At 43.0% G+C, this 14,973-nt stretch overlaps 1 protein-coding gene across 1 annotated transcript in view; it reads left to right on the plus strand.

The window, feature by feature from the left end:
• The first annotated feature begins 5,237 nt into the window (after positions 1–5,237).
• Positions 5,238–14,973, plus strand: part of HAT1 (histone acetyltransferase 1) — a 34,980-nt gene continuing 25,244 nt past the window's right edge. Inside the window, exons 1-4 of the mRNA XM_066634733.1 lie at positions 5,238–5,388; positions 9,957–10,028; positions 11,076–11,151; positions 14,404–14,524. Of these exons, the coding sequence (XP_066490830.1) occupies positions 5,382–5,388; positions 9,957–10,028; positions 11,076–11,151; positions 14,404–14,524 (276 nt within the window). The 5' untranslated portion in view covers positions 5,238–5,381. The remainder of the gene's footprint in view (positions 5,389–9,956; positions 10,029–11,075; positions 11,152–14,403; positions 14,525–14,973) is intronic.

Consider the following 14,973-nt stretch of genomic DNA (forward strand, 5'->3'; position numbering starts at 1 on the left):
CTGTAGAAAAGATCTTGCTAAAAGTAGAGCTAATGAATCACTATTGCATATCTACAGAGGAAATATAAATCCACAGTATAGCAGGGGTTTTGCTGGGTGGGGGTTGATGGTAGGTGAGCACTTCTTTAGGCAAGTTCCTGGCATTTAAACCACAGTGTTTTGATTATCTCTTTTAAACAACTCTGTGAAGCAAAGCACTTATAATACTAACTACCCACATGAGGGTCCTGGGTGGAACACCTCAGATCTAGTATAGTAATAGTGCAATCCTATGCATGTCTATTCATAACTAAGGGCCCAATCCTATCCAACTTTCCAGCACTGGTGTAGCCATAATGCAGCCCTGAGGTAAGGGAATAAATGTTCCCATACCTTGAGGAGGTCTCTATGACTACCTCCCCACCACAGGATGTAGTGCATGCCCCATTGGCACTGGAAAATTGGATAGGATTGGGCCCCTAAGACCATTAAATTAAATGAGATTTACTCCCAAATTAATGCTTTGGGATTCCAACTTAATTTACTGAATAGCAGCTGAATTGTTTGACTCCCTATGTTGCAAGCCAACAATTTTAGGTGAAAGGATGGATTATCCATCAGTCTCTGACAAAGATTGATGGCTTGGTGTTGTGCTTAGTTAGAAATTGTGATTATTCTTTAATGTAATATTTAATACATGTGTGCATGGGATTGTATACTCTGAATGAATTTTTAAAGCTGCAATTCCATGTACAGATAAATGGGAATAGAACCAGTTCAGATTATACTTTCCCCTCAAAACCAGTCCCACATGATTATGAATGTCCATGCTCATAGCATACTTATCCTGGCCTCTCTTGTTGATTCCAAGTAAGAGTGTTTTAGCCCACCTCACAAACTCAGTGGCTGTGCATGGAACTAAAGCCTATTGTTCTGTATACACATTTAGGATTAGAGCTTAAATTTAAATATTCAGTAACAAAACTGACAGGATAAAACTGTGTAGAAAGTAATACCAGGTCCAGTCCTGGCCAATAGGGCTACAAAGGCAGCCACTTGCCATCAATGTGCACACATTTCAGTCCCTCCCTATCACCTTCACCTCCTCCTCCTATTGCTTCCTTTGTGTGTTTATTTGGACAATTTATATCCTGCTTTTCCCTCTGAATAAATAGAGTGCTTTACTTGGACTGTGAGGAACTTTTCTGATTCTGTTATCCTTCTCACCCAGCTATATTAAAGGAAGTGGCATATGTGGTAGTGTATGCTACCTTCTCCTCCTCCTCCAGCTCAGAAGGAGAAAATGGCCTAGGCAGCAGCCTAAGCCAGTCTCCTCTCATATGCTCAATAAGGGCCCAATTCTATCCAACTTTCCAGTGTTGACACAGCTGCAATATAGCTCAATGGGGCTTATTCCCAACAGACAGGATTGCATCCTTACAGTGGAATTCTGTGCACATTTACAGTGGGCCCTTGGTATCTGTGGGGGATTCAATCCAGGATCTCCCACCCCACAGATACTGAATTCCACAGATAATTAAATCTGTGACTGGAGGGCCTCAGAACACCTCCAGATGTGACCAGAAGATGCTGGTGCGAACTAGAAGTGACTTCCAGTTTCATCTGGGAGGTCCTCTGAAGCCCTCCAGCAGTCAGCTTGATATCTGTTGATACTGAAATCCATGGATGCTGAGCCTGTGGATAAGGAGGGCCCCCTGTACTTAGGATTGGGGGTAAGTGCTATTTTAAAAATGGAGTTACTTTTGAGTAAACATGCATGACTTGTGCTGTCAGTTCCTGGACAGTAAGTCTGTAAAGTTCAGATGGGTAGCAATAAAGAATGTAAAAAAAATCCCTCATTAATCAAGCTTGTGTCAACAGAACATAGTAATTCCTGTTAGCTGGACAAAGAGGCCCTTTTTCAAGTGGTGCTCCTCTTATATTTAGCGTGGGGAGAGTAACTCCCTTTCCTCCTCAGCATAGCATCTTTTCTTGTGGCTGTTTGCTGGTGTTCTGCTCTTTTTAGATTGTGAGTCCTTTTGGGAGCCACTTAATTATTTGATTTTGTTTGTAAAATGCTTTGTGAACTTTTTTGTTGAAAAGTGGTATAATAATAATATATGCTGTAGGATAGTGTGGTGGACTGTTGTAGCCTCTAACCTAGCAGTGAGCTTTGAACCTGCAATTTGGCAGCATAAACAGATCCTGAGACCTTATGTAGCATTATGCTGTGCAGGGAGGTGAATAGGGGCATGGGGGGAGGCATTCCAGGGTGGGGGAAGGTGGGGGGAAGATGGCAGGGAAGGAAGCAAGGTGGGAGGGGGCAGGATCAGCAGAGATCAGCTCTGCCTGATCCATAGCCCCTGTCGGGCCTCATGGTCCAACACGAGACCGTCTTTATGCTGTGCTGGCTAAATTGCTGGCTGCTTACCTTACTCTGGGGAAGAGAAAAATGTCCCCTTTCCCTGAGGAGACTTTGGGAACAGCCACTGGCTGTTCAGTGCACTTAGGATGCTGCGGCAGCCAGTTTAGCACTGTGGTAGCCAGTTTAGCACTGCGGCAGCCCTGGACACCAGGCAACTCAGGATTGGGCTGCCTGTCCAGTTGAACACAATGGGACTTACTTCTGAGTATTCATGCATAGGCTTGTGGTGTCAGTGCACAACAAGATGCATTAGGCTTGTGATTGCGCACATGCTGTCTCTTCACTTATTGTCTATATTCCTCTGCAGTATGGGCAGACTCAGTACAGTCCTATCAGAATTTAGAGGCTGAGTGATGCTATGCTCAGACACCACCAAAACAGGCCTGTTCACACGTGAAACATTAGCTGCATTTTTTTCCTTTAGTTTTACCTGACACATTACACATGCAACAAATGTGTAATGTATGATGCAGATACAATCTTAGTAGCTCATCCCATCTCTTCTCACAGCTTTCCAATATTTAATCTTCTTAGCTAGTCTTGATTAATCTCAACTATTGAATGAGGTGGATGGTACATGAGGCTCAGCAAGACTCAAACCAAGCTTAATTTGGATGTTGTTTGAATGTCATATCTCAATTTTTAAAAAAAGTTCATGAGTACATCCAGAGTATGATGCATGCTTCTCATCACTGGTCATAATAACTGGTGCTGGTTAGTGTTTTTATTTGCTGCTCCCTGATCTGTTCTAGAACTATTAATATTTTGGGTTTTTATTGTACTTTTGGGTCATTTTATTGTTTTTACATTTGTGCTAATTGCCTTGAGTGCCTCGCTATCAAGAAGGAAAAGCACAGGGCATATATTTTTAAATAAATAAATGGCTAGTTGTCTGGTAGGATTAACATGAAAGAGGATGTAGTTTCTCTAGAAGTGTCCACACTTCTTTTTAAAAGAAATTAACTACTGGAGCTGAGAATTCTGCCAAAGTCTAGCTATGGCCCTGCTGATATTCTGGTTGGGCACCACTAGATAGGGCTCGATTAAGGTTGTGATGCCCCTACTCAGTTTACATACTCAGCCTGCAATCCTGCATATACTTACAGTGGACTCAGTGCAGCTGAGTGGACTCACATTAGATTGCACAGTCAGGCATCCGCAGTGAGTAGATGCAGCTGCGAATCAGCCCAGAACCAAGCATAAATTCAACTGTGGAGGGGTTTGTTAGGATTGCGTCCTAATGCACTTAGAGCCCAATCCTATGCATGTCTAATCAGAAGTCAATCCTATTCTAGTCAACAGGGTTTACTCCCAGGTAAGAGTTGGGCAGCCTCAGCGCCCAATCCTATGCATGTCTACTCAGAAGTAACTACTATGATAACCAGAGGGACTTCCTCCCAGGAAAGAATGGAGCCCTAAGCAGCAAGCACTCGGATATATGACTCAGTTTTCCATGCGACTTTCTATGGAAAATAATAAACTTCCTGAGCCCTCAAGTTAATCTGCATGTTAATTTAATAAAAACCCAATCCTATGCATGTCTACTCAAAACTAAGTCCCATTCTAGTCAACAGAATCCACTCAGACAATCAGCCTGAAGAAAACACAGGTCATGGTTCAGGATGTGGACTCACCTCCCTGCATTACAATCTCTGAGCATGAACTGGAGGTTGTCCATGACTTTGTGTACCTTGGCTCAACGATCTCCGACACTCTTTCTCTCGATACCGAGCTAAACAAGCGCATCGGTAAAGCAGCTACCACGTTTTCCAGACTCACAAAGAGAGTCTGGTCCAACAAGAAGCTGACAGAACATACCAAGATCCAGGTCTACAGAGCTTGAGTCCTGAGTACACTTCTGTACTGCAGCGAGTCATGGACTCTTCGCTCACAACAGGAGAGGAAACTGAACGCTTTCCACATGCGCTGCCTCCGACGCATCCTCGGCATCACCTGGCAGGACAAAGTTCCAAACAACACAGTCCTGGAACGTGCTGGAATCCCTAGCATGTATTCACTGCTGAAACAGAGACGCCTGCGTTGGCTCGGTCATGTCGTGAGAATGGATGATGGCCGGATCCCAAAGGATCTCCTCTATGGAGAACTCGTGCAAGGAAAGCGCCCTACAGGTAGACCACAGCTGCGATACAAGGACATCTGCAAGAGGGATCTGAAGGCCTTAGCGATGGACCTCAACAAGTGGGAAACCCTGGCCTCTGAGCGGCCCGCTTGGAGGCAGGCTGTGCAGCATGGCCTTTCCCAGTTTGAAGAGACACTTTGCCAACAGTCTAAGGCAAAGAGGCAAAGAAGGAAGGCCCATAGCCAGGGAGACAGACCAGGGACAGACTGCACTTGCTCCCGGTGTGGAAGGGATTGTCACTCCCGGATTGGCCTTTTCAGCCACACTAGACGCTGTGCCAGAACCACCTTTCAGAGCGCGATACCATAGTCTTTCGAGACTGAAGGTTGCCAATACAAAATAACAAACTAAGAACCCAATCCTCTGCAGTTCTACTCAGAGGCGAGTCCTATTCTAGTCAGTGGGGCTTACTCCCAGGTAAGTGTAGCCAGGACTGCAGCCTAAGTCCACTGAGCACTAAACCTGCTCAGGTGAGAAGCCTGCAGGAGGAGACGGGGCGTTTGTCTACTTGGAATGAAGTTCCGCTGGATCCAACGGGACTTGCTCTCTCTCTGTATCGGTTTGCAGCCTTATGCGGCCAGACAAAGGACCGGGGGGCGGGGCTATGCAAATCAACCTTTGGAAGTCGGGGCGCGGAAGGTTCGGAGATCACTGGGCATGCGCACACCAGTGTGTGCGAGCGTGAAGAAAGTCTCTCCTCCCGATCCTAGAGCGAGCGGAACTACGTTCCCTAAACCTGTTTGACGCCATTTCCGGCGTGTGGGCGCGCGGCTTGATTCGTTCTGTTTGGCTGATTCGGCGGGCGTCGCTGGCGCCGAGGCCGCCGCCGCCTGGGAAATGGCGGGTAAGCGGGTCGGGGTAATGGCGGGAGTGGCTGGCTGAGCGGGGCCTGCCTCCCTTCGTCGCCGTCCCTGCGCCTCCAGACTCCGGGCCTCGCTGACTGGGCCGGGCCGCACCGGAGGTCTTGTCGCCTGAGGAGGCAACCGAGGCTTGAGCCCGCTCCCTCTGAGCGCCTCTTCCCCCCAGTCGCCTGGAGCCTCCTGGGCGGGAAGGGCCCTGCTGGGCTTGCTTCTTCCGGGGGCTCTTGACCGTCTTGTGCCTCCCCCAGGCTCTGTCCTCCTGGTGGACTGCCGCCTCGGTGGCTTCCTCTGGGAGGGCAGGCAGAGGGACTCAGCCCAGTCCCACCCACGCTTTCCCAGGAGTAAGCCCCGTTGACTTTAACAGGGCTTACTCCTGAGTAGATAGGCATAGGAGTGGGCTGTGAGGCTGCAGTCTTATCCACACCTTCCTATGAGTAAGCCGTATTGACTGTAATGGGACTTGGTTCTGAGTAGAACTGCAGAGGACTGGGTTCTGAGGCTGCAGTCCTGTCCACACTCACCTGGGAGTAAGTCCCATTGTCTACAGAAGTCATAGCCCACACAGAAGTCATAGCCCACACATACAGAGTAGGCTGTGAGGCTGCAGTCTTATCCACACCTTCCTATGAGTAAGCCGTATTGTCTACAATGGGACTTGCTTCTGAGCAGACAGGCATAGGAGTGGGCTCTGAGGCTGCAGTCCTGTCCACACCTTCCTGGGAGTAAGTCCCATTGACGCTAATGGGACTTGCCTCTTTGTAGGCATGCATAGCACTGGGCTCATTCACTCAAAAGGGTGTGAACTGCTCTCTGATCGGTACGGGGTCAGCCTCCTGGGCACCTGTGCCCCACATCAAATGCAAACAAGCAGGCCAGTGATTTTCAGCCAGTGTGCCTTAGTGCACCGGTGTGCTGCGAATGATCTGCAGGTGTGCTGTGGGAGTTTGGGAGAGCGTCATTTATTATTAGGGCCATTGGGGGAAATTTAATGCCCCCCACCAGCAGCATGGTGTGTCTTGTCAATCAAAAAGCAGATACTGTACCTTGACAGTTTTAGCATCTTGTCAGTGTGTCCTGAGATAAAAATTGCTGAACTAGCTGTTCTGCTAGAAAGCAGCCCATCCTGTGCATGCCTACTCAGAAATGTCCCATTTAGGGTGATCAGATGTCTCCTTTTTCCAGGATGTGTCCTTTTTTTTTTAGCCCCATGTCCTGGAAAAGAACTTAAATGTCCTCTTTTCCTTGTGAACAGGTAGAGCATAGTTTTCTTGTACTTAACAAATTATATGTGATAAATTATAGTTCTGAGTTTAAAAATACAGTATTAACCACATGAAATCAATACACAAGTGTTTTTAGCTCTTATTTTGTCATGTCCTACATTTTTCTTGGATATACTACATTTTGGGTGCCTTGTCCTCTTTTACAGTTGTGACATCTGATCATTCTGATCCCTATGACTTCTGTAGACGTCAAGGATTGGAACCATAGAGTGTGCCTCTCTAAACTACTGATCCTGTGGTGCTCTCTTCCTCAGCACACATCCCCATGTGCCAATTAACTATTTAAATGCTTATGGGACCGAAAATGTTCTTGCTTTACAGGTCACTATAAGCATACACTTGATAAAATTTGATAAGGATAACAGGAAGCAGTTAACTTCTGCTTCCTGTTAACCTCGATTAAGCCTTTTCAAGAGTTCAGGCTGCACCTCTCTATACGTTTGTATGCTTATAGTTACCGGTAAAGCAAGAACGTTTTCAGTCCCATAAGTATTTAAATAAAGTTAATTAGCACATGAGAATGTGTGCGGAGACAGGGTTACCCATGTCCGTGGTTTCCATATGTGCAGGGCTCCTTGGAATGGATGCCCCATGGATATAGGGGCACACCAGTAAATCAATAAATAGACCCATGTCCCCGAACGGGAAAATTAAAAAAAGACACAACAGAGGCAACAGTCACTGGAAAAGATAGCATGCTGGGATGAAGAGGGACAGTTGCTCTATCCCTGCTAAATATAAGATTCTGTCACTTTGAAAGGTGCTTCTTTGCCCAATTAGCAGGGCAGCTAGGCAAAAGAATCACTGGCAGATGCAGCAGCCTTTCTTTTTCTAAATGAAAGGAGATAATAGTTGCTTAACATTCTTTGAAGCTAACGTATATTTATAAATTACTTTGAAGTTGTAAGAATCCTGGAGAATAAGACAAGGACTAAGCAAATTCTTCTATGTATGATGTCGATGGAAAGGAATAATTTTCCAGACCTGTGATATGATAAATTAAAATTACTGTGCCACCCTATATACAGTAGCACCGGGACACACTTTTTAGAATGAGAATCTGTCAAGACCCACTGGAAATGATGTCATGGCCAGAAGTGATATCAGCAAGCAGGGAAATTTTTGACAATCCTAGACTGCAGTCCTACTCAAACTTACCCAGGAGTAAGTCCCATTGACTATCATTGTTAAAAGTACAGGTTTGTAACATTTCCCCAAATGCAGTCACATATCATGGTAGCATCAAATTTAATATATTAAAAATAAGATATTGAAGTGAATGGGGACCTACCTGAAATTGGCTCATGACTCACCTAGTGGGTTGTGATCCACAGTTTGAGAAACACTGCTATACACATTTCTTCAGAAGTAAGTTTCCCAATATTCAGGGGGGCTTATTCTAGGTAAATGCATAGGACTACAGACTTAGGCTGCAATCATATGCACACTTTCTTTGGAGGAAGCCTTATTGAATTCAATGGGACTTATGAGTACACATACACAGGATTGGGCTTTTAGCCTGTTAGATGTTGTTGCATCTTGGCATGTGCATGTCGTGTGCTCTTGTGATTCCTCTAACCTGTTTTATCAATTGAGTTCTATCCTAATTTTTAATGGTGCACAATTCTATCATTGGATTCTCTTTCTGCACATGGAAGGAATGTTTATGCCCACATAAGGGGTCTTTCCATGAGCTAGAGTCCTTGAAGACTGCAGCACTCTGGCTATTGGTAAGAGTGTCTGATAACAGATTTGTGCTTTTCTGGAGGTAGGGTACAGCCCAATAGTTTTTATGCTGAATCACACCACAGTTATGAAAATGGTGGAACTTGTAGCTGCTTGATTCTCCTGCAATATTCCAGATCTGGAAAATGAAAATAGAACTGGAGAAGACTGGAGAGAGGTGTCTGGTGTTCTAGGTTGATGTTGGAGTGCTTGCAAGTTGTGGGTTTCTACCAACTGGGTGATTGCAGGTCCCCAACAATAGAGGAACATGCATACAGGTTTTTTGTTTGTGCATTTTTGGTCAGTAGGCAGTGTTTGGGGCTGTTGAGTCTTATTAAATTTGTGTTGTGGTAATAAACTCCTTTTAGAATGCTGCTAATCCATGTTCTGGTTTGATTTATCATTACTGCAGTGTGAATTAACATTTTTATACGCTTCATCTATGTAATGACTTGACCCATATTTAACTCACGTAAAATATGACAAAGGAATTATAATTTAAACTAATTTTACCATTCCAGTGGTTAAAAAATAAACTAGGTTATTGGAACTCCTTTAGCTACAACTCCACTGAAAATATTTAACATGTCTTTATTGTTTTTAAAAAAATATGAATTTGCAAAGTTGTACAGAAGATTTACAACTGCCTATGAATCTTATTCAAAGGTCTGTAGCCCTTGGCAGAACTATGTGGGTAAAACTGAGCTGCTCAAGATCGTTTCATTAGTGGCTGATTGTTGTGTGAAATCTCAGTGACTGGCAAAGCAAGCGGGATCTGTTGTGCTATTTCATATCAGCCTTGCAAATGTTCATGGAAGTTATTGATCTTCTATTAGCCCAGAGTTTCTCAAACTATGGGTCGTGGTTCGATTTGTGGTAGGTCGTGGGCTCGCTGTTACCGGAAGCCACTTCTGGGTCACACTAACCTTGTCATTGGCCACATGATGCAGCGTGGCACTCCAGAATGCCTTGCAGAAGCTTCCTGTAAGGCATTCTGTGGTATGATGTGGCTTGATGCAGCCAATGACATGGGTCATGGGTCGGCATAACCTGAAGGTGGTTTCCGGTTTGTGCCCCATATTGCCTCGCAGCTTCCTGGTCATGGTGAGCCTGGGATCTACCGCATGTAAGGAAGCAGGTGGCGAAGATAAGAAGTTTGGGAACAACTGTATTAGCTTATTTGCTTGTAGTCATTATGGAGCCTAAAAGAAGAAGAGAAATAACTTGTGTAAAGCTTCTTTGGTTGGTTGCCTGAAAACAATTCTTATTTCAGGGCAGCTGATGGTTTACATGCATGCCTGATGTAAGTACTGGGACCCTACTGCAGGATCCTATAGGGCTCCTGTGGTTCCATAGCATCTAATATAGTCACTACTCCCTTGTTTGGTGTTCACATAGCAGTTTGTGCATAAAAGTACTTGTTCATCTGTAAAGAACAAATTGAAGTTTTTTAGATAAACCAAAAAAGTATTTTAATTGAAAGTCTCTTGAAATGTGGTGAGAGAAATTTTTAAAATGTCTCCCTCATCTCCCCCCCCCCCCAGGGCTCTCTGCTATGGAAAAGAAATTGGCTGAATATAAGTGCAATACAAATGAAGCAATTCATCTAAAGTTAGGTAAGATTTTAACATGTTAGCTGTGACACTTGAATTCAGTAATGGTATAATGCTTATTTGAGCTCTCATTAGGAGTAACTTCAGATTGTGCACTGCCTTCTGGCCATAATTTATGTATCTTACAGTGTTGTGATATGCAACTGGAACAAAAATGAGCATGAACAGAAACAGTATTTAAAACTGTTGCAAGACATACCCTCCATCCTCACAATTGGCTCCTGAACATATCACAAAATGATCCAAATGGGTGTCATTGTGGTTGGTATCAGTAGTGAATTACTATAAAAGAATAAGTGGTATGGACCATTGAAGATGTGTCGACCTGGGTGCTGTTCAGCTTTGAATTTCTGGTCCGGAGAAAGTTATACTCATCTTCCATTCCTCATGTAAAATGTTAAAAATTGTGTGCTACTTTACAAACTGATAGCCAGGATAAGACACCAAAGATGGTTATCCATCACAAAATTGCCACCTGCAGATTATAGTGAAATAGTTTATCTTGGGAGAATAGTACCTATTGTGCATCAATTTACTAATACTAGCCTTCCTAAGCTTAGAATTGCTTGCACTGCACCACATTTTGAGAATGTTCTTAACTATACATTCAGTTGTCTTTGTATCTTTGTCTTTAAATGATTTAATCTTTCACTGATGTTTGAGTGCTTCACTGGTGAGGAATGTCCTAACATGAAAGTTGGAAAATGTCTTGTATGAAGCAGCTCTAAGATTTAATGAAGTCAGGAAAAGATGTGTTGTGATGAAAACAGAAAACCTGTTTAGGAAATCATGAGTATCAAACCTCCCCCCCAAAGATTCTGAAGGGCCTGTTCTGTCTATTAAATTGTTGTCAATGTTCTAAATTGTATAATGTCTGTACTAATGGGGGGAAGGGTACATTACAATGGTCTATAACTGAAAAGCCTTATTGTGGCAAAATAATGGAATGGAAGAAAACAAGAATACTGTTGTAGATTTCTTTAGATTGAAGTAAAATATGCTGGCAGACCAATTGGCTGTGCACTTTTAATCAAACACTTTTCTTATCAGTTCGTTTCCCAGAGGATTTGGAAGATGACAGCACAACATTTCATCCAGAGTTCACCCATCAAGTTTTTGGGGATGAGTAAGTGATTTCAAGAAAATATCCCCAATAAGTTAAAGTTTGAATTTTGTACTGACCTTAGAAAGTTGTGTCTGTAAACATCTGTAAGTGCAACTGTTCTAATAAACATACTTGTTTGTTCTTATAATTTGTTGCCATACTCTGTGTAACTATCTGCAGTCTTTAGCCAGTAAGTCTGTTCTCAGATTCTACTTTGTTTTATGGAATAATTATAATAAAAATGTTTATATGCCATTGTAGCCATAAATCTGGCTTGGGCTTAAGTACTTCAGTGTCTTTTGTACCCTCTTCAACTAAATTTGTTCAGTGTCTTGGTCAAAATCCAAGAACCAAGCCCTGCAAATAAAACCTCTAGTCCAATTTTACAGTACTTCTCTTCCTTGATAACATTGTTATTGAACATAGTAGCATTTTACCATTCTGTTATGAGTAAATTTATTTGTACATCCATTAATGCTTGGTATACATAACTTGCTGCCAACACTCTTTGGTGTTTAATATTGCTCGGTGGGAATGTACCTAAAATCAGAGAAAATAGACAAATTGAGTTCTCTGGGCACATTGTGCCTACAGAGTTGAGGTGCCTCAGTGGAAACCTGTTGGGGAATGGGAATTCATTAATGAATTTCATTGCATTTTAAGCAAGGGTAGATTTTTAATTGTGGTAGGAAGCTAAGCACGGTCAGGCCTGGTTAGTACTTGGATGGGAGACCGCCTGGGAATGCCGGGTGCTGTAGGCTTATACCATAGTCTTTCAGGACTGAAGGTTGCCAACCAACCAGTCTCCTATTTAGTTTTGTATTTAGGTGTTTATTTTATATTTTGTGCTTCGGCAAACTGGATTTACTATGCTGGTATTCCTAAGCAATGGCTGTGTCAGCGCAGCAACTGCTGCACTGGCCTAGAGTGTTGCAAACATGCTGTAAAGCATGTTTACAACTAATTGGGAGCCAGTGGAGTGGCTTCCACCAGCGCTTTATCCAACCCCTGGCCACCACTGCAGGTAAGAGAAGCACCGAGCAGCTTGGCAGGGGCAGAACAGAGGTGGCAAGGCTGTGTTTCAGGTTGTTGGGGGGAGAATGGGGGTGGATCAGCAAAGGAGGCCTCCACTGTATCCTGTCCTGCCTCCCGGGCATGAATACCCTACGTAGGGCTGCTCAGACTTATTCCAGCGATTTAGTTGGTGCTGATCCAAGTGACCATTGGCAGGCTGGAGTGTTACTTGGGGTAAGGGAAAATAGCCCCTTACCCTAAGGAGACCTTCAACCTGCTCTGATACAGTGTAGGCCATGTGGCCTGACTGCACCAGCGCAGGTTAGAATTGGGCTGCTCATTGGTCCCAAAGGATCAGTTTATATTGTTCCTTTTGCTACAGATTTTCTCCAGATGACTATCCTTGGGCACAACTATGACAAAAGAAGCATTGAAACTAGTGGTATACAGGTCCAGCCTATTTATACACGGATTTTTTATACATGGATTTGACTCAACACGAATGGCCCCTGCAAATGAGAAGGAATGTGCTGAGCCCTGGAGAAGGGGAAAATGCACCCCTTTAAAATCAGTTTAAAAACTGAACAGTCCTTTAACAATAGCCTCCTTAATGAGAGAGAAAGAGAGGGCAGCTGGCTGACAGTCCACCAATCCTTCTTTCTCCAGTGGACCCCTGCCTTCCCCCTGAGCACTTGAAAGAAAGGTGATCCCTTTGCATTGGTGAAGGGAGGGGCTGAGTAAAGCTCTCTAAGCTCTTGGAGGAGGAATGGTTGATGGATTGTCTTCTTAATGACTCTTATATTAGAGTCAAAAGGTCGGCAAGGCTGTTTTTAAATCACTGGAGCAAAGAAACTTTTTAAAATTGATTTGCTATAGTGTGTTTTTTGCCATCCAACAGAACCCACGGGAATAATTAGTCTCAACCTGTATATGTAAAATTTATGGTAATTTCCATAACTAGCAGTTGTGAAAGTATTGCAGCTGTCCTGTTTTGTTCATAAAATTGTGTACATAGCAGTTGCTGTCATGAATAACGATAGTAAAAAATAGGCTATAAATCATATCTACAGTTCTACAAAGCATACAATGCAACTGTAGGTGGATACAACAGTATTTCTGCCTAGTTTACCTCTTGTTTGCTTTTTCACTTTCAAGGTTAAGCTGGATGGTTTATGGTTACTGTTTTTATGTTGATATACTGGTGAAGGTTAGCAGTGTTGAACAATGACAACTACTTGTTTAGTGAATGAAGATATTAAGGGCTGGATTACAAAGAGCATTGGTATACCTGTTGAAATGCTACAGCACAATCTTTTTAGAGGCCACTCTACTTCAAAGTCATTTGATACATGGTATGATAGGCTATTGTTTGAAAAACACAAGTCCAAAGCTTGAACTAGGTGTTTTTCTACTGTTTGCATTTCTTGCAAAGCAGAGTGTAGCTATTTTGAATGCTGAGTTAGCCATGACACCCAATTCTGCTCTATGATAGGCAATAATCATGTAACCATACAATATTAACCCATTTCTTCCCACTCCTGAGGTGTACCCATTTGATCCCTGTTGGGTATATGCAGTGTTTGGCGGAAATGGCTTGAGTTGAGTTACCTGTTGCTTACATTGTTGATAAATGTGTCAACCCATCAGTTTTTTGTTTTGTGTCTTGTTTAAAATAAAATGACTGTTTTCAAAGTTATAATTGGCTAAATTAAAAGGGTTTACAAGAAAATACTAAGGATGTCTTTGGGCATCCTTATGTTGCTCCTCAAAGTTACAAAACTATTTAAATTGCTCTTTGTATTGAAGCAGTTAATTTCCTATAGCAGTGGTTCCCAAGCTGTGGGTCAGGACCGATTTTTGGTGCATTACAAAACATAACAAGCTGATAGCTGACAAGGAAAAAATTATTCAGCCCTATGAAAATGAAAACAGAGCAACATGTGCACTCATAAGTAGGAAAATGTGCCTCAGCTCTTATTGAAGGGAGGTGCAAGGCCACCAGAATGGTCCTGATATGATGAACATGGAGCTCAACACAAGCTCCAGAAGACGACCCCCACCACCATTGTAAAAAGGAAAAAAACAAAGGCTTGAGCAACTGGTAAAGTGAAACTTGAAAAAAAGTTTTGTAAAGCTAGGGAGGTCCCAAAATAGTGTCGTTTTAAAAAGTAGGTTCCGGTGCTAAAAAGTTTGGGAACCACTGATTTATAGTATTTTACTATGGGGCAGCTCTTCTAACTTTTTCTTTTTTTCCTGCAGTGAGGTTGCCTTTGGTTACAAGGGACTGAAGATTCTTTTGTACTACATTGCTGGTAACTTATCAACACTGTTTCGCGTTGACTATACATCCAAAGTTAATGAGAACTTTGACTGTGTGGAGGTAAAGTCAAATGTTCAGATGCTGCATTAGCTAGCTGAAATGTTTGCCTCTGTACCTGAACCCCTTTTCTGTTTCTCCAACCTTGCTATCGCTCCATGTCAGTTTTCAAATTCCTGCACCATCACTTATACCACTTACACAAGTGAGAATTGGTTATAACAGTTACTCTTAATGTTAGAGCTCATTTTGACTAGGCTTTAAAATTTCCACAATATGTTTCCATTTCAATAACTTTCAGTGCAATTTACCACTTAAATAAGTATTGCTGAATGGAATTTTTCTGTCCGAACCAGTGTTAATTTCCTTATCCAAAAGGAAAAAAAAATGTTCTTCCTTTTCCTTTCTTGGTCTTTAGGTATCTCCTACTAGATCAGTACATCCGGCTCCCATTTTGGGACCCTCTGACATGTGCAAAACAGTACAGAGACATTTCTAATGTTCTCATGAAT

Source organism: Tiliqua scincoides, chromosome 1, assembly GCF_035046505.1.
Source record: "Tiliqua scincoides isolate rTilSci1 chromosome 1, rTilSci1.hap2, whole genome shotgun sequence".
NCBI lineage: Eukaryota > Metazoa > Chordata > Lepidosauria > Squamata > Scincidae > Tiliqua > Tiliqua scincoides.